Genomic DNA, 23,252 nt, shown 5'->3' on the forward strand with positions numbered 1-23,252 from the left:
ACAGAGATACTGTGAATGTCCTAAATGTGGGCACTAGCAAAAATACATGAAAAGCCTTAAATGTTTTTGGACAAAGTAAGATTTAATATAATTATGTAAAATAGACGAGTTCCAATTTAGTGCTTTGACACTAAAGGTAAAGAAAGCGAAATCCTTCAGGGAAAAGGAAGGAAAATCCCACTTGAGTGCAATTTTCCTTTTCAATCCAGCTTCATCACTTTCTCAGAAGTGTCTCATTCAGAAACAGTGCTGGAGACCATCTCTCCTTTGATGAGAAGAGGAGGTTATTAGTTGGAATGGACATTATGAACTGGATTACTTCCTCAAATCTATCCTTTCATGGAAAGAAAATTGGCAGAATGGGTCATGGAACTTCTTAAAATATATGAGTTCCAGTTTAGTGCTCTGGCTTTACAGTGACAACAATGCAACCCACCCCAACTAATAAAACAGCATGGGCAACACCATTTTAAGCAAGGGACACTTCTAACAATTTTGTTTTGACTATGTACTTTGCTCAGTGAAGCAAAATGCCCTTGTTAAACCTAGTAAGTCCTAGTTTTATTTTGTCAGTTCCAATGAGTGTTTGGATTGAAGATTGGAACAAAGGCATTTAAATTATAGAAGTAAAGCACACATTTGCCTTTAAATGATGATAGCATTGATAGGAATGATAGGATGAACAAGATAAGAATGATTAGATTTGAGACATTAGATCCAAGAAAGCTGAAGGAAAGAAATGGGGGCTGCCTTAGTAAGCCTTCCACAGTTTCACTGAGGTTGGTTTAAAATGCTGATGACAATGCTGGTGAAGATGATGAAAGGGCTAATGGCAAGGGCCCACCCCAAAGTGTTGATATGTATTATAGCTGCAGTCATTCAAGTATTTTAGATATTTAAGAATTACTGCTCTAAATGTTTGCCTAATTTCTAATGTCTACATTTGTCTCCAAGAAGATGAAAAATAGCTCTTTGAAGTGATGCAAGATAATAGAAATAAAGTCTGCCACAAAAAAATCTTATTTACAGGTTGCATAAGTTGTAATAAACTTTCAAGGAGAAGACAACAAAAACATTTTTAGCAATGCTACAGAGGATTCGCCAATTCTAGATAATTTATCCAAGACCTATAATTATTTCTCTGCTATCCAGTCTCTGTGCTGTCAAATATCAAACTTGTTGACAAAAATAAAAGTATATATGTGTGTGGTTAGACATAAGTGCACCTTTCTGAGTTTACATATTGTATGTATGTATATTTTCAGTCAAATCTCACCATTGCTTTCATAGAGGTTTTTAATGTCTGTAATATTTGTGTTAGTTTAGAGGTCAATTTCTACTTAGTATGTTGATAGTAGTAGTGTTACTTTTTCTCCTACTGCCTCACATGGCATGGCAGAAAAAAAATAATTGTCAAATTATGGATCATCATTTCATTTTTCACAAGTATCTTCAACCAGGGGATCTACTCTTGGGTGGCCTTGTTTCTCATACCTTCTTTGTCTCCAGTCCAAAACTTTTTGATGAACCACCACCTCCAACATACTCTGAAAGCTACCTGTAAGGAATTGGGTTTGCATTCTGTATGCTTCTGAGCAGAATGATATGTAGAAGAGCAGCTTGATGGGTATGGTTTATTGCAGCAAGGAATGGAGTAGATTATATTGCTGAAATTGAGTACAGATTGCAAATCTATTTTTGCTCCCCTACTTCTACAAGGAATATTAATTATATAGCTGGTGCTTAACATATGCTTAATTAAACCCAAATGTTACATACTTAGTTCAGTCAATGTAAAGTTAGGTACTCAAGTAGATAAATGATCAATAAGGCATGTTTAACTTTCAACTAGGGAATTTAGTTTCATTCATTTAGACCTAGATTCTCTTAATTCAATTTTTTGTTTAAAAGTTAAAATTTTGAAAACACAATATGTTTTTCCAAAAAAAGATACATGATTATTCAGTTTCTCTCACCATAGTTTCCTCTTTATATATTTGTGATAACTTTTGAATTTTTTCTATGATAAAAATGGAATAGATATATAAGAAACTTAAAACCATCAGATTGTGTGTGTGTGTGTGTGTGTGTAAAGTTTAATTTAACTCACAATCATTGATCAGAGAATTCACATGTCTCATCTAAATTTCTTGGCAATTGTGTAGAATGAATCCATCCTTGCCTTCCTCTAATCTTTAGGTCTTGGGTTCCCTGATAGCAGCCTTTTGTGTAGGTTGGCCAATATTAGCTCCCCACTAATGGAACAGAGGTATATCAACTGACATATTAATGAATTCTAAAATCAATTGTGATGAAAGGAAAAAAGCAGGTATATTAGAAAATTATAAATCATGTCCTTAATCTGTAAGTTTTCCTTTGTTTTTAAAATACTCTGTTCCAAATATTTACTGATATACTGATTTAACTTGCTTTGGCTCTTCACAGTGAGGTAGTTTTGTTGACTAAATTTTGTTCCAAAAATCCTTCTTAAATTATAGCTTATAATTTTGTTGCTGAATTAGTTTGACACATAATGGAAATCCCACTGTAGGGTTATAACTCAGAACTACCAGCATATTCTTGCCTTGGTCTTTGCCATAAAGGAAATCAATGAAGATCCCCATATCCTACCCAATATCACCCTCGGATTCCATATCTATGATAGCCATAGCAATACCAGGTGGGCCTTTCGTTCTGCAATGCAACTTATTTCTCCAAAGAAGCATTTTCTCCCCAATTATCACTGTGATAGTAAAGACAATCTTCTTGCAGTGCTTGAGGGGCTTGATATTGAATCTTCTCATCATATACCACACATTTTTAGCATCTACAAGATTCCTCAGGTAGGATGTATGTTCAGTTTTAAAGATTATTTTTTCCCCTCCTGATGCTTTATGTAGTAAGGATAGATGTATTTTTAAATATATAGAACTTATTTGTATAGTAACAGAACTAATTTAAGAAGTGTCAGCTTAAAACATCTTTCATTGTTGCTAGTATAAAGTCATCTCACTTCATAATATTTAAAACTAATCAATATAAATATAAAATTAATTATTTTCTTCTCTACAAAGCCAGTTTGTTTAAGATGGCCCTAAAATTGATCATGATTTATTTATTCATGTTTTATAATTAAATTTATATGCTGCCCATATCACTGTTGGAGTGACTTTGGTTGGCCACTGTTATAAAAAGCTGCAATTTTCCTCAAAAGGAAAAATAATTGCCACATTTTTGTTCTGGACAATATTATTTTTCAACAATTAGTTCATTTACTGAAATGTTATCCCAGAGATACTACTACTACTACTAATAATAATAATAACAACAAGCAGATATACACATTAATCTTCCTTTGTCATTTTTTCAATTACCTTTCTATTTAGGTCTCCTATGGCTCTGCTCCAGAGAGGATGGATCAAACCCAATCCCCATATTTCTACCAAATGGTTCCAAATGAAGCCCATCAGTATAGGGCAATTCTTGAATTACTTCTCATTTTCAGGTGGACTTGGATTGGATTTTACACTGCAACTGGAATTAATCCAGAATGGATTTTTCAAGTTATGGTTCCAGAATTTGCCACTCATGGCATTTGCTTTGCTTTTATAGAGACAATCTTCAATGTAGGCATGGATATTGAATTTGGGGGTATAAAGAAATGGGCATTTACAATATGGGATAGAATCATGACCAGCACAGCCAATGTATTTCTCCTGTTTGGTGATCTTCGCACTTTTCTGGTTTTTGACTGGTTGCTTTCTATAGAACAAGACAGTGAGATAACAAACAATATAAAGGGTAAAGTGTGGATTTTGATTGCCCAGTTGGAGCTTAAAAACTATGGTAATGAAGAAAAACTGAAAGTTGCTAAGCAGGTCTACCATGGTGCTTTATCCTTGGCTGTCCATTCCAGTGAGCTGCCAGGATTTCAGGAATTTATTCAGGATAGAAAGCCTTCCAATGCAAAAGAAGATTATTTCATAAGGGACTTTTGGTCTTATGGTTTTGGCTGCACCTTCCCCAACTGGGTTTTGAACCATACAAACAGTGGTTTCTGCTCTGGACTAGAGAGACTGGAGAATGTTCCTGAAAAATATTTTGAAAAAAATATTTCTGGAAATAGCTACAGCATCTATAATGCTGTTTTTGCTGTGGCTCATGCTTTGCATGTCATGTATTCATCCCAATTCAAACACAAAAGAATGGTGGAGAAGGAGAGATGTACATGGGAGGTAATGTAAATTTGGAAAGTCCACTGCTGCTTTATTTTTAATGATGTAGGCATTAATACCATAAATATTCTTCTGTTTGTTGTTGTTAATTGCGAAGTCGTGTCCGACCCATCGTGACCCCATGGACAACGTTCCTCCAGGTCTTCCTGTCCTCTACCATCTTCTGGAATCCATTTAAGTTCTCACCTACTGCTTCAGTGACTCCATCCAGCCATCTCATTCTCTGTCGTCCTCTTCTTCTATTGCCCTCAGTCTTTCCCAGCATTAGGCCCTTCTCCAGTGAGTCCTTTCTTCTCATTAGGTGGCCAAAGTATTTGAGTTTCAACTTCAGGATCTGGCCTTCTAAAGAGCAGTCAGGGTTGATCTCTTCTAGGACTGACCGGTTTGAACGCCTTGCAGTCCAAGGGACTCGCAGGAGTCTTCTCCAGCACCATAGTTCAAAGGCCTCAATTCTTTTGCGCTCAGCGTTTCTTATGGTCCAACTTTCACAGCCATACATTGCAACTGGGAAAACCATGGCCTGGACTATATGCACTTTTGTTGGCAGGCTGATGTCTCTGTTTTTTATTATGCTGTCTAGATTTGCCATAGCTTTCCTCCCCAAGAGCAAGCGTCTTTTAATTTCTTGGCTGCAGTCCCCATCTGAGGTGATTTTGAGCCCAGAAAAATAAAATCTGTCACTACCTCCATTTCTTCCCCATCTATTTGCCAGGAATTGAGAGGGCCGGATGCCATGATTTTGGTTTTCTTAATGTTGAGTTTCAAGCTTACTTTTGCACTCTCCTTCTTCACCCGCATCAAGAGCCTCTTTAGTTCCTCTTCACTTTCTGCCATTAGAGTGGTATCATCTGCATATCTTAGGTTGTTGATATTTCTCCCGGCAATCTTAATTCCAACTTTTGATTCATCTAGCCCTGCCTTTCTCATGATGTGCTCTGCATATAAGTTAAATAGGCAGGGCGACAGTATACAGCCTTGCCGGACTCCTTTTCCAATTTTGAACCAATCAGTGGTTCCGTGTCCAGTTCTCACTGTTGCTTCTTGACCCGCATATAAGTTTCTCAAGAGACAAATGAGATGGTCTGGTACTCCCATCTCTTTAAGAACTTGCCACAATTTGTTGTGATCCACACAATCAAAGGCTTTTGCATAGTCAATGAAACAGAAGTAGATGTTTTTCTGGAACTCCCTAGCTTTCTCCATGATCCAGCGTATGTTGGCAATTTGATCTCTAGTTCCTCTGCCTCTTTGAAATCCTGCCTGTACTTCTGGTAGTTCTCGATCCACATACTGCTGGAGTCTAGCTTGTAGGATTTTAAGCATAACTTTACTAGCATGTGAAATGAGTGCAATGGTGCGATAGTTTGAACATTCTTTGGCATTGCCTTTCTTTGGAATTGGAATGTAAACTGACCTTTTCCAATCCTGTGGCCACTGTTGAGTTTTCCAAATTTGCTGGCAAATTGAGTGTAGCACTTTTACTGCATCGTCTTTTAAGATTTTGAATAGCTCAGCTGGAATACTATCACCTCCACTAGCTTTGTTGTTGCTCAGATTTTCTAAGGCCCATTTCACTTCACATTCTAGGATGTCTGGTTCGAGGTCAGTGACCATCTCATTGTGGTTATCTGGGATGTTAAGCTCATTCTTGTATAGTTCTTCTGTGTAGTTTTGCCATCTCTTCTTAATCTCTTCTGCCTCTGTTAGGTCCCTGCCATTTTGGTCCTTTATCATGCCCATCTTTGCATGAAACGTTCCCTTCATATCTCCAATTTTCTTGAAGAGATCTCTGGTCCTCCCTATTCTGTTGTTTTCTTCTATTTCTTTGCACTGTTCATTTAAGAAGGCATTCTTATCTCTTCTAGCTACTCTCTGGAATTCTGCATTCAATTGGGTGTATCTTTCTCTTTCTCCTTTGCCTTTCGCTTCCCTTCTTTCCTCAGCTATTTGCAAAGCTTTCTCAGACAGCCATTTTGCTTTCTTGCATTTCTTTTTCTTTGGGATGGTTTTAGTTGCTACCTCTTGTACAATGTTGCGAACTTCCATCCATAGTTCTTCAGGCACTCTGTCTATCAGATCTAATTCCTTAAATCTATTTGTCACCTCTACTGTATATTAATTAGGAATATGATTTAGTTCATACCTGAGTGGCCTAGTGCTTTTCCCTACTTTTTTTAATTTAAGCCTAAATTTTGCAATGAGAAGCTCATGATCTGAGCCACAGTCAGCTCCTGGTCTTGTTTTTACTGACTGTATACAGCTTCTCCATCTTTGGCTGCAGAGCACATAGTCAATCTGATTTCTATGTTGACCGTCTGGTGATGTCCATGTGTAGAGCCGTCTCTTGGGTTGTTGGAAAAGAGTGTTTGTTATAACCATCGTATTCTCTTGACGAAATTCTATCAGCCTGTGCCTGCTTCATTTTGTACTCCAAGGCCAAACTTGCCTGTTATTCCGGTTATCTTTTGGCTTCCTACCTTAGCATTCCAATCCCCCATGATCATAAGGACATCATTTTTTGGTGTTAATTCTATAAGGTGCTGTAGGGCTTCATAGAACCAGTCAATTTCATCCTCTTCAGCACCAGTGGTTGGGGCATAGATTTGGATATTGTGATATTGAATGGTTTGCCTTGGATTCGAATTGAGATCATTCTGTCATTTTGGGGATTGTATCCCAGTATTGCTTTTCCTATTCTTTTATTGACTATGAAGGCTACTCCATTTCTTCTGAGGGATTCTTGCCCACAGTAGTATACCTGATGGTCATCTGAGTTAAATTCACCCATTCCTGTCCATTTTAGTTCGCTGATTCCTAAGATGTCGATGTTCAGTCTTGTCATCTCTTTTTTGACTACGTCTAGCTTGCCTTGATTCATGGATCTTACATTCCAGGTTCCTATGGAGAAAAAATCTTTACAGCATCGGACTTTCCTTTCACCACCAGATATATCCACAGCTGAGCGTCCTTTCGGCTTTGGCCCAGTCGCTTCATTCTTTCTGGCGCTACTAGTACTAGCCCTCTGCTCTTCCCCAGTAGCATATTGGACACCTTCCGACCTGAGGGGCTCATCTTCCAGAGTCATATCTTTTTGCCTTTTAGTACTGTCCATGGGGTTTTCATGGCAAAGATACTGGAGTGGTTTGCCATTTCCTTCTCCAGTGGATCACATTTTGGCAGAACTCTCTGCTATGACCTGTTGGTCTTGGGTGGCCCTGCACAGCATAGCTCATAGCTTCATTGAGTTACACAAGCCCCTTCGCCACGACAAGGCAGTAATCCATAAAGGGGATTCTTCTGTTAGTAATGTTTTAAAGACAATCTTAAGTAGAAAGGGTTACTATGATTACAATAGAAGCATAGCCCGGTTTATTTTACTATCTATGTTTTCCAGTTGCTTCAAAAATAGAGAAATTTGAAAAATTGCAACCATTTTAATTTGGATTTGTACCTATAACTTTGTATCTCTCCACATAAATTCCTTGAGAAAACTATGGAAGGGAAAAAAAGTGAATTTTGATATTTATTTAACTGACAATAAAATTAGTTCCTACAATAAATCACTGAGGTCAATAATAGTGTTCAATAATATATTCACATCTCATTTTGTTGTTGTACTTAATTGCAAAGTCGTGTCCAACCCATTGCGATCCCATGGATAATGTTCCTCCAGGGCTTCCTGTCCTCTATCATCTTCTGGAGTCCATTTAAGTTCACGCCTACTGCTTCAGTGACTCCATCCAGCCACCTCATTCTCTTTCATCCCCTTCTTCTATTGCCCTCAATCTTTCCCAGCATTAGGCCTTGACTATACGCAATTTTGTTGGCAGGGTGATGTCTCTACTTTTTAGTATGTCTAGATTTGCCGTAGCTTTCCTCCCCAGGAGCAATTTTTTTAAATTTCTTGGCTGCAGTCCCCATCTGAGATCATCTTGGAGCCCAGGAAAATAAAATCTGTCACTACCCCATCTATTTGCCAGGAATTGAGAGGGCCGGATGCCATGATTTTGGTTTTCTTAATGTTGAGTTTCAAGTCAACCTTTGCACTCTCCTTCTTCACCCTCATCAAGAGGCTCTTTAGTTCCTCTTCACTTTCTGCCTATAGGGTGATATCATCTGCATATCTTAGGTTGTTGACATTTCTCCCAGCAATCTTAATTCCAACTTTTGAACTTTCATCTAGCCCTGTCTTTCTCATGATGTGCTCTGCATATAAGTTAAATAGGCAGGGTGACAGTATACAGCCTTGCTGGACTCCTTTCCCAATTTTGAACCAATCAGTGGTTCTGTATCCAGTTCTCACTGCTGCTTCTTGACCTGCATATAGGTTTCTCAAGCGACAAATAAGATGGTCTGGTACTCCCATCTCTTTAAGAACTTGCCACAATTTGTTGTGATCCACACTATCAAAGGTTTTAGCATAATCAATGAAATAGAAGTAGATGTTTTTTTGGGTACTCCCTAGCTTTCTCCATGATCCAGCATATGTTGGCAATTTGATCTCTAGTTCCTCTGCCTCTTCGAAATCCTCCCTGTACTTCTGGTAGTTCTTGATCACATACTGCTGGAGTCTAGCTTGTAGGATTTTAAGTATAACTTTACTAGTATGTGAAATGAGTGCAATGGTGCAATAGTTTGAACATTCTTTGGCATTGCCTTTCTTTGGAATTGGAATATAGACTGACCTTTTCCAATCCTGTGGCCACTGTTGAGTTTTCCAATTTTACTGGCAAAGTTAGTGTAGCACTTTTAATGCATAGTCTTTTAAGATTTTGAATAACTCAGCTGGAATACTGTCACCTCTATTAGCATTGTTGTTGCTCAGATTTCATAAGTCCCATTTCACTTCATATTATAGGATGTCTGGCTCGAAGTAAGTGACTACCCCATCGTGGTTATCAGGGATGCTAAGCTCATTCTTGTATAGTTTTTCTGCATATTTTTGCCACCTCTTCTTAATCTCTTCTGCCTCTGCATTTCTTTTTCTTTGGGATGGTTTTAGATGCTACCTCTTGTACAATGTTGCGAACCTCCATCCATAGTTCTTCAGACACTCTATCAGATCTAATTCCTTCAATCTGTTTGTCACCTCTACTGTATACTCTACATGTTCATCAGGAATATGATTTAGTTCATACCTGAGTGGCCTAGTGCTTTTCCCTACTTTCTTCAATTTAAGTCTAAATTTTGCAACAAGAAGCTCATGATCTGAGCCACAATCAGCTCCTGGTCTTGTTTTTACTGACTGTATAGAGCTTCTCCATCTTTGGCTGCAGAGCACATAGTCAATCTGATTTCTGTGTTGACCATCTGGTGATGTCCATGTGTAGAGCCGTCTCTTGGGTTGTTGGAAAGGAGTGTTTGTTATGACCATCTTATTCTCTTGACAAAATTCTATCAGCCTGTGCCCTGCTCCATTTTGTACTCCAAGGCCAACCTTGCCAGTTATTCCGGTTATCTTTTGGCTTCCTACTTTAGCATTCCAATCCCCCATGATGATAATGACATCATTTTTTGGTGTTAATTCTATAAGATACTGTAGGGCTTCATAGAACCGGTCAATTTCATCCTTTTCAGCACCAATGGTTGGGGCATATATTTGGACTACTGTGATATAGAATGCTTTGTCTTGGATTCGAACTTAGATCATTCTGTCATTTTGGGGATTGTGTCCCAATATTGCTTTTCCTATTCTTTTATTGACTATGAAGGCTACTCCATTTCTTCTGAGGGATTCTTGCCCACAGTAGTATACCTGATGGTCATCTGAGTTAAATTCCCCCATTCCTGTCCATTTTAGTTCGCTGATTCCTAAGATGTCGATGTTCAGTCTTGTCATCTCTTGTTTAACTACGTCTAGCTTGCGTTGATTCATGGATCTTACATTCCAGGTTCCTATGGAGAAAAGATCTTTACAGCATTGGACTTTCCTTTCACCACCAGATATATCCACAGTTGAGCTTTGGCCCAGTCACTTCATTCTTTCTGGCACTAGTAGTACTAGCCCTCTGCTCTTCCCCAGTAGCATATTGGACACATTCCGACCTGAGGGGTCATCATCCAGCGTCATATCTTTTTGCTTTTTAGTACTGTCCATGGGGTTTTCATGGCAAAGATACTGGAGTTGTTTGCCATTTCCTTCTCCAGTGGATCACATTTTATCAGAACTCTCTGCTATGACCTGTCGGTCTTGGGTGGCCCTGCATGGCATAGCTCATAGCTTCATTGAGTTATGCAAGCCCCTTTACCACGACAAGGCAATAATCCATAAAGGGACAACTCATTTTACCTCCTGTATTTATATTTCACAAAGAATCAATATTGAATAAAATCTGCACCTAGATTTTACACTCTAAAATCTATGAAAGTTCTCCATTATGAAGTTGTCAGCAAAAACTCTATAATTTTTGAGAATCATTTAAGTGACTTCTGAATGATAAAATTTATGTTTGGTCAGATGCCTTTGGACTGGAACTATCAACTCTCATCACTGGCCATGCTAGCTAAGGATAATGATTATCACTGCTCTTTCAGACATTTTTTTTTTAAAAAAAATTAAATTATCTCAGATATCACAAAATTCCATTGAATATGAAATGTTTGGGTTTGAGACTTATATTTGAAGGATCTTTTCTCAAGTAAAAGTACTTAGAGTACATATAGGCTTTTGAATTTGAGGATATTTTCACAAATATTCAGTTCCTTGTTCAGTTTATTAATCATTTATTTTTCTTTCCATCTAGCTCTTCCACTTTCTGAAACAAGTGTCTTTTAATAATACCATAGGAGACAAAGTTTCCTTTGACCAGCATGGTATGTTTCTAACAGCATTTGATGTCGTGAACTGGGTTTTGTTTCCAAACCACTCTTTTACTAGAGTAAAAGTTGGAATGATCAAGTCTCAACATCGAGGACATCAAAAAGTCATTATGAATGAAAAACCTATTGTATGGCACTATTGGTTTAACCAGGTAGTATATAAATACCAACCTTTGAGAAGTCACCCTATAGTATAATTAATAAAGGGGTGAGCCACCTCCTCCTCCACCTCCTCCTCCTCCTCCGCCTCCTCCTCCTCCTTTTTCTTTTTCTTTTTCTCCTGCTTGAGCAGGGGGTTGGACTAGAAGATCTCCAAAGCCCTTTCCAGCTTTATTCTGATTGAATCGATTGAGGCATACTTGTGGCACATTTGCCTGATCCCCTCAGACTCCTCCAATCATTCCTGTCTGAACTCCTGCAAGCCAAATCCTGGAAATTGTAAGTGTCTCTTTGACCACAAGATGTGATCCCAGGCACTTCAGGCCTATTGTAATTGCTTGTTTACATGTCTGCCTCTCTGAGGTCATTGCTTTTGGCTTTACAAATTGGACAGTGAAAGTGAACAGAATGATGCTTATTATCTGTTTTAGACTGCTCATCTCTAGTCTGAACATTACTGCATACTGCCATTTTAATGTCTTTCTAAAACTTGTGTGTGAGCAAGAAAGGTTTATCTAGCAGAAGAGAGAAATGGGGCTAGAATGTTCAGGTAATAGGATGGGAGTTCAAGGCTAAAATAAATACTGGACATACAAACATCCCTGTCATTTGCATCCCATAAATTGCATAGAGGAATCTTGAAATTGTCAGTTGTGTCTCCCTGGATGAACTCAAGTCACTCAGCCTGACCTATATCATGAGATTTATTGGGTTTTTTTGGGTGGGGAAAAATAGGAAGATGGAGAGCTGCAGGTACAGCTTTGAGCTCCAGATAAATGGCAGGATTTTAATAACTAAATAAGGAAGGAAAGGAAATCCTAAATAAAACTTGGGATTCAGGTCCCTTCATGACTCCTTTTTTTATTGAAAATTTTTACAGTTTTACAATAAAATAATCCCCCTCTCCCACCCCCCAACCCCCCCATCACCCACCCCCCTCATTCCCAGAGCTGAATACAGGGTTAATAAAAACTAGAAAAAAACCTTACAACTTAAATAAACATCAAACAATTATAAATACATTCAAAGAACAAAATTTTAAATACTTTAACTCCAATATATAAAAACAAAACAAAACAACAGTTCTAATCATTACCTTAAACATAAATTATTCAAAAGCTAAATAATACTTTCTAATCTCATATTTGTGCTTTATAAAATTCACCCGTTTTTTCCACACCATAAAATATTTCTCTTGTGATTGATCTTTCAAATAAGCCGAAATTTTTGCCATTTCAGATAAATAAGAAACTTTAAGAATCCATTCCTCTAAAATAGGCAAAAACTCCTTCTTCCAGTATTGCCCTATCAGCAGCCTTGCCATTGTAATTAAATTCAGTATTAAAATAATTTCTTTATCATCACAATCAACAATAATACCTAACAAAAACAATTGTGGTGTAAATTTTATCGTTCTATTAAAATTTTTTGGAATATTCCACCAAATCTTAATCCAAAAAGCCTTTATATTTTTACATGACCACCAAATATGATAGTACGTTGCATCCAAACAACCACATCTCCAACATTTAGGCTGCAGATTTGGATACATACATGACATCTTTTGCGGATCAAGGTGCCATCTATAAAACATTTTATAAAAATTTTCTCGTAAATTTTGAGCATGCGTAAATTTAACATTCCTCACCCAGATTATCTCCCATGTATCTAATAAAATTGGCTCTTCAAAATTTTGAGCCCATTTAACCATACAATCTTTAACTAATTCTGTTTCTGAATCCAATTCCACTAAAACACCATAAATTCTTTTTATATGAGTTCGACTTTGATCTTTACTCTTCATGACTCCTTTTGATAAATGACTCAATGGGATGTAAGTGTAAGAAAAGGAGCAAAGAAAGAGAAGAGTCAGAAGAGGCCTACAGCCAAAACCATCCTATTCTCGCTGAAATAGCACTGATAGATGTTTTCCCTTCTGGCTGGTAATCCCCAAAGTGGGAAGAACAACAAAGCGAGAGGATTTGAATCATCTTGCTTGTCACATCAGACAAATTAGGAAAACCCTATTCAGCATAGAAAGGGGCGTTGTCTTACCTGAACGCCTTTTCTCAGCATGATGATGGATAATCCATGGATGGATTGTCTTAATCTATCTGCTCCAATTAGACTAAGTCTGAAATTTAGTACCGCCCCCTCTGTGCCAACTGCACCCCAGTTTTAGGCTAAGGCGATACCCAGACTTTAGTCCGACGCGTCTGAACAAATGGGGACCAGGCCAACTGACCTAATGGGAGGGAGTGGATTCTCCATCATCATGCTGAGAAAAGGCGTTCAGGTAAGACAACGCCCCTTTCTCCAGCATGATTGGATGGAGAACCCACGGATGGGACATACCAAAGCCCTGTATCCCTAGGGTGGGGAATTAGATTGGGCCTGGTTCCCACCCAATGTTAATGCGTGTTCTAGGACCTTGCGGCCAAATGAAGCCGTAGAAGATGCATATATATCCATCTTGTAGTGACGGACAAAGGAGGAGGGCGATGCCCATGTTGCTGCCCTACAAACTTCCTCTATGGATGCCTGGGTAGACCAGGCTGCTGTAGTGGCTGCGCCCCTGGTGGACTGGGCCGTGATATGGCTGGGAGCTTGTAGTGACTGAGTCTGGTATGCCAGAGAAATACAAGCTCTAATCCACCTGCCTATAGTGGGTGAGGAAAACTTCTGTCCTAACGACGAAGAGTGAAATGACACAAACAGAGCCTCAGTCTTGCGGAAGGATGAGGTTCTCTGTATATAGCAATATAAGGCCCTGCGAACATCCAATCTGTTCCACTGAGCCTCTATGTCATTAGATGGGTTCGGACAGAAATCCAGCAAAACTATGTCCTGTGATCTATGATACAAGGAGTTGACCTTGGGCACGAAAGAGGGATCTAACCTGAGAGTAACCCTGTCCCTATGGAAGATACACAGGTCCTTTCTCACTGACAGGGCAGCCAGCTCAGAGATTCTTCTGGCTGAAGTTACAGCAACCAGAAATGCCACCTTCATTGATAATAGTTTGAGCAAACAAGTGTCAATTGGCTCAAAGGGTGGTGAGACAAGAGCCTGTAAAACCTGATGAAGGTTCCAGGAGGGGTATCTATGTACCGCTGGTGGTCTGGCATTGTTAGCTCCTTTTAGGAAGGAGCGTATCATAGGGTGCTGTGTTAAGGGTTCCTTGCCACAGGAAATAACTGTGGCGAGTGCTGCTACCTGCCTACGGATGGTGCTTGTGGAAAGCCCTTTGTCCAAACCGTCCATCAGGAACTCCAAGATAACTGGCACTGCAGCCTGTAAGGGTTCAATTTTGTGAGCTAAACACCAATTACAGAAGCTCTTCCACGTGGCATCGTATATTCTATTCGTCGAGGGTTGCCTGGATTGCTGGATCATGGCTATGACCCTTGACGAATATGAGTCTAGGCCTAAGGCCTGCCTCTCAAGTGCCAGACGGTTAACTGGAGCCATTGAGGGTCCGGATGATGTAACTCCCCCTGAATGAGGGAGATCCGATTGGCTGGAATCCTCCATGGAGGGGATGCGGAGAGCTTCATCAGGTCGGCGAACCAAGATCGTCTTGGCCATTGCGGGGCGACCAGGAGGACCTCTGCTTGTTCGCGAAGGATCTTCCTGATCGTGGCAGGTAGAAGGGGCAGGGGAGGAAAGGCATAGAGCAGTTCCCTGGGCCAGGGACTGCGGAGTGCATCTGTTCCTTCTGCTGATGGAGACGGGAACCTGGAAAGGAATCTGGGAAGCTGTGAGTTGACTGGGGAGGCAAACAGATCTAGGGTTGGGGAACCAAACCTGTCCACGATCTCTCTGAAGATCTTCGGATCCAGCTGCCATTCGGAATGGTCCACGGTGGCTCTGCTCAGTGAGTCCGCCTGCTGGTTGGCCACTCCGGATATGTGCTCCGCCCTGATGGAGGCAAGATTCAGTTCCGCCCAAGACCCCAGCAATCTGGCCTCCTGCATGAGAGGCTTGGACCTTGTTCCCCCCTGTCTGTTGATATGGGCCTTGGCTGTGATGTTGTCGGTTAAGACCAGGACGTGCTGGCCCTGTACTAAGCTGCTGAATCTCTTTAGGGCCATGTGTATGGCTCTTAGTTCCAGCCAGTTTATATTGTTCTTTAGATCTTGCCTGGACCACTGACCTTGGGCCCAGTGTGTGTGGAGGTGTGCCCCCCACCCAAATAGGCTTGCGTCTGTGGTGATGGTGATCCTGTCTGGCTCTTTGAATTCTGCTCCCCGTGACAGTGCCGGAGAGTCCCACCAATGAAGGGAGTTCAACACCGACCGTGGAACTCGGACCTTCTGGTGGGATGTGCTGGTATGAAGTCTCTGAAATGGAAGGAGAAGCCACTGTAATTCTCTGGCATGGAGACGTACCCATGGCACAATTTGCACGCAGGACACCATCTTCCCTAGTAGTTGTGAAAGGGATGCCAATGTGACTACTCTGTCCCTTTGGATCCGACGTACAAGAGTCTGGATAGAGTTCCGTCGGTCCTGAGATAGGTAGACCGTGCAGTTGCCTGTGTCTATAACTGCGCCCAAATGGAGGAGCCGAGTTGTTGGTACAGTATGACTTTTCTGGAAATTCACAGAAAAACCGTGCTCCTGCAAAACCTTGATGGCTAGGGCGAGGTCTGCTTGGGCACCTTGCCATGATGATGACTGAATTAGAATGTCATCTAGATAGCATTGAACTCTGATGGGATTTTGTCTAAGGTGGGCTGCAATCACTGCCAGTACCTTTGTAAATATTCTTGGTGCAGATGAGAGGCCAAATGGAAGAGCTCTGTACTGGTAGTGGCATCGGGCATAACTGAATCTGAGGAATTTGCGGTGTCCAGGAAAAATTGGGATGTGCAAATATGCCTCAGTCAGGTCTATGGAGGTAAGAAAGTCACCTTGCCTGACGCCAGCCAGGATTGATTGAAGTGATTGCATCTTAAATTTTTTATATCTCAAGTAGAGGTTTAGACCTTTTAAGTCCAAGATCGCCCTCCAGCCCCCTGAAGTCTTGGAAATGACGAAAAGGTTTGAGTAAAACCCTCGTCCTTCTTGGTCTTGTGGTACTGGTTCAATTGCTTGTATTTGCAATAAATGAGCTATTGCCTCTGACATAAGTTCAGCTCTGGTCCTGTTCGTTGACATAGGACAAGAGCGGAATCTGTCAGGTGGATAGGAACAAAATTCTAGTCTCAGACCTTGGGAGACGGTGTCTAACACCCATGCGTCTGTAGTAGTGGTTGCCCAAATGCTGGAATAGAGGGCCAGCCGGCCTCCTATGGGAGGTGAGGCTGCAGGTTCACTTGCCTCGCTTAAAGGAGCGGCTCCCTGCGCCTCGAAAGGACCGCTTGGTCTGGAACTGTGATCTGCCTCTGTATGCTGAACGATCTTGTTGTCGTTCCTGTCTCTGAAAGGAGGGGCGAGGAGCCTGGGCCCAGTCCCAGGCTGGCGCTGGCCGAAAGGGCTGCCTTCTGTAGTTACTCTGCGACAAGTTCCCCCAGCGTCTATCTCCCCTCCTTGATGTATTAACCAAGGTCTTGCGTTTATCCTTACCTTCGGTTAGGTATGGCTCTAGCGCCTTACCAAAGAGTTGTCCACCTGTATAAGGTTTAGAGGCCAGACGCCACTTGGCCTTGGTGTCTGCTCGCCAGTTTCTGAGCCAAAGGAGCCTTCGTGCTGAAATGTCTGCCGCGATGGTCCGGGCAGTGTATCTGATCGTGTGTAAGGAGGCATCGGCTAGATACTGGGACGTGGCCACCAACTTACCCAGATTCTGGTGGGCTCTGAGCTGGTCCGGAGGGATCATGTCCTGGAGCTCCCGTAGCCACAGGACCGAAGCCCTGGCAAAAATGGCCATGGAGGTTGCCGCCCTCGTTGCCCAGGCTGATGCCTGGTGGGATCTGCATAGGGCGGACTCAATCTTCTTGTCCTCTGCCCTTAGTGCCTCATTTATGTCCCCAGGGATGTTGGACTTGGGAAACAATGAGTTTAAGGGCTCATCAATCTCAGGAATCTCCAAAAGGGAGGTCAGGGAAGGAGCAACATTGAACAATGTTCTCTCTACCGCACCAGGGCTTAAGGGGGATCCTAGTTTTTCCCATTGTTTCTGGACTATATTTAGAAAAAGGGGAGGGCAGGGAATATGATTCTGTGAGACAGAGGGCTCAGTGTATATGGCATGGGGACCCTGGGATGTTGGTGGGTTCTCCTGTTCTTGGGCGAGGTTTGCAGTGGTGCAGGCCTTGAGAAGCAGGGAATTGAAGAAGGAATGGTCAAAGAGACCAACAGGAGGGGTGGGTTCGGATGGGGTGATGCCCTCGTCTTCAGACAAAATTAGGCCAGCTTGTTCAGCTCCTGTAGATTCCAAATCTGATGCGGGATCATCCATGCAATCCGGAGATTGTGAATGATGTGTGGCCTGTGGGGGTGGCTGTGGGGTGTTGGAGGCCATAAATTGAGCCACAGCCTGGGCTATCATGGACTGGAGGAGGTTCGGGTTCAGGGCCTGGTTCTCAGGAGGGCGAAGTCCTGCTGCAGTGGGAGTGAATGTGGCCTGGGGCCCTGAGGTGTCCTGACCAGTTATACCCCTCCCTGAAGCCACTGTTAGGTTTGAATCTGACTCAGGAATTCCCCTGGGGGGAGACCAGGCCCCTGGGGCTGAGGCACTGTGCGAAGAAAGGGGCTCAAATATAGACCTTCCCATCGTGCCTGTCAGATCTGGGGAGGCCGCTCTCAGTCTTTGGCACCCTTCCTCCCTCTGTGGCTCCCTGCTTGGCCGGGCTTGCTTGGTGGTGCTCTTACCACTTGCCTCTGATTGGTGACTCCTCTTGGCCGGCTTGCTGCCTTTCTCTGCCATGATGAGTTGCTCTGGTCTCAACCTTGGCAAAGCACCCCCCTCGGCGCTGTACTTCACCAAGGGAGTCTACAGAGATACTTCAGCCCAAGAGGGGGGTGGGCGGGGAGTTAATGGGCACCCCGATCACTTGGGATCGATCAGGCCCTCCCCGGTCGAACCTGCTCTCTTGACGATCCTGCCACCGATGATGTAATACTGCTTTCAGAAGAAAGTTCCAGGCAGTCTGGGCCTCAGCCACACACAAAATGGCCGCCAAGGGCTTTTGCCACGCACAAAAGGGCCTCCGAGGGCTTCAGTCACACACAAAATGGCCACCGATGACTTCAGGCACACTCAAAATGGCCACCGAGGCTTCAGCCCCACACAAAATGGCCGCCAGTGACTTCAGCCACCCACAAAATGGCCACCAGTGACTTCAGGCACACTCAAAATGGCCACTGAGGCTTCAGCCCCACACAAAATGGCAGCCAGTGACTTCAGCCACCCACAAAATGGCCACCAGTGACTTCCGCCACTCACAAAATGGCCGCTGAGGGCCTCAACCACATACAAAATGGCTGCCCGAGGCTTCAGCCACATCCAAAATGGCCACCGTGAGGCAATTCAAAATGGCGGCCGCCAATTTCGCGCCCTAAAAAACGGCCGTTGGAAGAAGGCCTTGAGGCCTAGGGACTAAGCTGCAATGAGCCCTCATTCGGGTGAATCGCCTGGGCTCCTAAAGCAGCTGGTGGCAGGTGATTAGGCCGGCTGGAAAAGCTGTCGTCCAAGGCCTGACAGGCCCTCCCGGCTCCGAAAATTGGGCCGCACCCAAATTCTCACCTGCTGCTCTCTGCTGGGGCCGAGGGACCTGGGAAGGCTCCCTCCAGGCTTGATGAGGCTCTGAAAACGACCTAAATCAAAGGTTTGATTTTGCTGTCCCTAACTGAGGGAAAACAAAGAAGGGAAAAGTTCCCCCCCCCCAAAGGGAGAGGATTGTGAGTCTGTCAGCCTGAATAGACTGGGATAATTGATCTTTCTTCTAGATATAATCGATTCTGAATCAATAATAAAATAACAAATAATAATAATAGCCTGAGCTAAGTAATTAAATAGAATGAAATAGTCTTCTGCTCCAGGAGCGAAGACAAAACGCGTCTTGGGGCAAAGAGACTAAGTCTAAAACTGAGGTGCAGTTGGCACAGAGGGGGCAGTACTAAATTTCAGACTTAGTCTAATTGGAGCAGATAGATTAAGACAACCCATCCGTGGGTTCTCCATCCAATCATGCTGAAGAACAGCCAAGAGATAGGACAAGGAAAGAGCACAAAGAAAAGCAAATCAAGAAGAGAAAGAACCTAAAACTAAGGAGAAATTTCCTGACAATTAGAGCAATTAATCAGTGAAACGACTTGCCTCCAGAAGTTGTGAATGCTCCAACACTGGAAATTTTTAAGAAGAGATTGAACAACCATTTGTCTGAAATGGTATAGGGTTTCCTGCCTGAGCAGGGGATTGGACTAGAAGACTTCCAACTCTGTTATTCTGTTAAGGACCTGCAATGTTTATGCTGCTACTTAATCTGCTGACTCAAGAATGAAATAGAGACTTCAATTCACCCATGGGGAAAAAAACTGCTTCTAAATAGCAATGGAGGCATATGCATTAGCATGTGAGGATTTTTGTCCAACATGCATGAGCTCCAAATCTGTGGTATATTCCTGAGTTTGCTTACCAAACCACTAAACTGGTTCATCTTCATCCAATAGGTGTGCTTCCCCTCATCTGTCTCATGGTTGTGCTGCTCAACCATCTGCAGATTCTTCTCTCATGTGACTCTCTGGGAGGCCTCTTCCTCTTAAGGGAGCCAAGAATAGACATGCTATAGTCTCACCTATTTCAAAGCATCATTTGTGGATTGGAGAACATGTTAAATCTTAGGTTCCAAAATGGATCTGATGTCCTCCTCCTCCTCCTACTGTATATTATCCAGCTTTACAGTTTTGCTTTTTCTGTTTTTGTTGAATTCAACCAAATATACTATCAGCCATATGTATTCTGAAATATATCTACTTGTTATAAAGTCCATTTGATGATTCTTAACTACTGGAGAAATTACTCAATGGTCTGTTATTAGTTGAAACAGTAGTTTATTTGTAACAATTACAATCTTCTATTAAATCCCAATCTAATTTTTGTTATTGTTCAGTCATTAAGTTGTGTCTTCATGATCCCACTGAATATACCATGCCAGCTTCCCCTATTCTCCATTGTCTCCTCGATTTTGCCCAAATTCATTGCATCGATGACACTAACTACATCATTCTCTGTCATCCCTTTCCTCTTTTGCCTTTAATTTTCCCAACATCAGAGTCTTTTCCAGTGAGTTGTCTCTTCTCATTAGGTGGTGAAAGAATTTGAGCTTCAGCTTCGGTATCTGTCTAAGAAGATCTAATTAGGACATAAGATACACACTTTTACGAGATTTTTGCATAACTAATATACACAATATCACTTTGCAAAAATGATTTGTATGGATACACGCTAGATAAAATTCATGTATCAGATACAAAAGAATATTAATAAATGTTGTATACCAATCCACAGTATATTCAAGCAATCTGGTTATTTTATTTGTTATTGTTATTATTAGAATTCTAGTTTCAAGTTGATAAAAGCATGTATATCTTCAGATTTCTCAGATTTAGCACATAATACTTTTTTTAAAAAAAGAAAATATACATCTTTAGAAAAGCTACATATCTTACCATTCCCATCTTTAATGGCAGTAAAATTGTATCTCTTGAAAGAATGTTGAAGGACCAAAAATATCAAAATTACCTTTTTTATTCTTTTTATTCTTAATTCTTTTTTCTTATTTAATTTTTTTTCCTTTTTCTTCTGTTTATTTAAATAAAGAAAATAAAAATGAAAGCTAAAACCAAAACAAGCAAGCAGACAAGCAAATGAATCAGTGTTATTCCTATGGTTAGACTAGGTTATGCAACACTTACAGATAGGGAATTAGTAGAAAAGGAGAATTTGAGGCCAGAATATTTTGACCTACAGCAATAGCAATAGTATTTAGACTTATATACCACTCCATAGCACTATACCATTATAGAATCTGTCCAGTAATAGGTAAGTGCATGCCATGTTGCCCTCTAATCTGTAAGAATTCTATTCTTTTCATTATGAAGTTTTATGTTAGTTTATGATTTTTACTTTTCTTGGTGAATTAGGTGCAACCTCTCTCTGTTTGTAATGACAAGTGCCAACCTGGTTACAGGAAACAAAAGAAAGAAGGGGAGCTCTTCTGCTGCTATGATTGCATTCCCTGCCCAGAAGGCAAAATTTCTGAGTGGGAAGGTAAGAAATATACTCCATTTTTTTAAAGCATGGTAGTTACCAAAGGAATGAATGTACAAGATGATTCCCATCATCTTGCTTCATATGCCTATGTTCCCTATCTCGGTTGCTCAGGAAAATACTAGCAGATCTGAGTTGTTAAGGTTTGGATAGATTAATCCTAATTCGTGGTCAACGGATGCTCATGGTAAAGACCATCACCCTCTTAATTAATGTATTCCTGCAGTGTTTCCAGTGTTGGGAAAAGAGAGGTGAAATAGAGAAATCAGTACACTCAGAGTAGAAATGAGTACATTTCTATTGCAATCCAGATAAGGCAAAATTAGGCTCATATAGCAATGGATCATCTCTCGAGGAAAGAATACTTTTGATGGAAAATCTCTCTATTTCCTCACTCTTCGATTCTTGATTAACATTTATCAATTTTACAATTTCACTATAAGACATTGGTATAACTAAAGCTAAACTTCTCTTTTCCAGATATGCCTGATTGTGTTGAGTGCAAAGATGAACTTTATCCAAACAAATATCAGAATATCTGCATCCCCAAAATTGTAACCTTTTTATCCTATAAAGAACCTATGGGGATGGGTTTAGCAATTGCAGCTCTTTTCCTTGCTCTGATCACTGCTATTTTGCTAAAAACATTTGTACTATATCACAATACTCCCATTGTCAAAGCCAATAACCGAGACCTCACTTTCACTCTTCTCATCTCTCTTCTGCTTTGCTTCCTTTCTACATTGCTTTTTATTGGGCAACCTCAGAAAGTGATATGTGTCTTGCAGCAATCAGTTTTTGGCATTGTCTTTTCAGTAGCTGTTTCTTCAGTATTGGCTAAAACCATCACTGTGGTTCTGGCATTCATGGCCACCCAACCAGGGACAAAGAGGACTAGATGGATGGGGAAAGGGCTGGCCAGTTCCATTGTTATTTCTTGTTCTCTTCTTCAAGTAGGCATTTGTACCGTGTGGCTTTCAACTAGTCCCCCATTCCCAGATGCTAATATGCATTCAGGAATGGGTGAAATTACTCTGCAATGTAATGAGGCATCTCCTATCATGTTTTACATTGTGATTGGGTACATGGGCTTTTTAGCCATTGCCAGCTTCATAGTAGCTTTTTTTGCCAGGAATTTACCTGATACTTTCAATGAAGCCAAATTCATCACTTTCAGCATGTTAGTGTTCTGCAGTGTGTGGCTATCATTTGTTCCAACCTACCTGAGCACCAAAGGAAAATACATGGTTGCTGTGGAGATTTTCTCTATTTTAGCTTCCAGTGCTGGATTGCTGAGTTTCATATTTTTCCCCAAATGGTACATTATTGTTGTCAGGCCTGAACTGAACAACCGAGAGCAACTTAAATGGAGAAACCACTGAAGAAGCAAAAAAGCTGTTTCAACCAGACACATCTATTACATACATTCCATATAACATGACATAGAATACTACTTTTAAAAATATTAATCAGGATAATGTAATGGAGTATATAAATATGATTGTGCAACAATGGTTAAAATTTTCAGAAAGTAATATTTTGAACAATAGGCCTAGTACATGTATTTTGACACCCAGACAACATAAATGGATTCTCTGTGCTCTTACTATGGGCAAAAACTGATATTGCATCATTGGAAAGATAAGTATATGACTCCACTTACTCAGTGGATAGAACATCTCACTGCACTTGCCATTTATGATTTAAATCTTTAAATAAATGATTTTAATGAAATATGGGACTCATGTTAATGAAATATTGTAGGTTAAATATGATAGTCATTCAAATGTATTAGAAAGTTATATATATTTGAATACTATT

General features: G+C 41.1%; 1 protein-coding gene across 1 annotated transcript; it reads left to right on the forward strand.

The window, feature by feature from the left end:
• The first annotated feature begins 1,420 nt into the window (after window positions 1-1,420).
• LOC120301326 (vomeronasal type-2 receptor 26-like) lies at window positions 1,421-22,813 on the forward strand. The gene is made up of 6 exons (XM_039328435.1): window positions 1,421-1,560; window positions 2,552-2,843; window positions 3,387-4,235; window positions 10,979-11,206; window positions 21,305-21,431; window positions 21,912-22,813. The coding sequence occupies exons 1-6, from the start codon at window positions 1,421-1,423 to the stop codon at window positions 22,811-22,813; spliced, it is 2,538 nt and encodes an 845-aa protein (XP_039184369.1).
• The last annotated feature ends 439 nt before the right edge of the window (window positions 22,814-23,252 follow it).

This window comes from Crotalus tigris, unplaced genomic scaffold, assembly GCF_016545835.1.
Source record: "Crotalus tigris isolate CLP2741 ecotype Arizona unplaced genomic scaffold, ASM1654583v1 scf7180000024376.1991246, whole genome shotgun sequence".
In the NCBI taxonomy this organism is placed as follows: Eukaryota; Metazoa; Chordata; class Lepidosauria; order Squamata; family Viperidae; genus Crotalus; species Crotalus tigris.

Bases quoted from the DNA above. Each gene is read 5' to 3' on its own strand.
- LOC120301326 (XM_039328435.1), top strand. From the start codon at position 1,421: ATGGATCATCATTTCATTTTTCACAAGTATCTTCAACCAGGGGATCTA. The intron at 1,561-2,551 runs GTAAGGAATTGG...ATCCCACTGTAG, and splicing joins ACATACTCTGAAAGCTACCT to GGTTATAACTCAGAACTACC. The intron at 21,432-21,911 runs GTAAGAAATATA...TCTCTTTTCCAG, and splicing joins CAAAATTTCTGAGTGGGAAG to ATATGCCTGATTGTGTTGAG.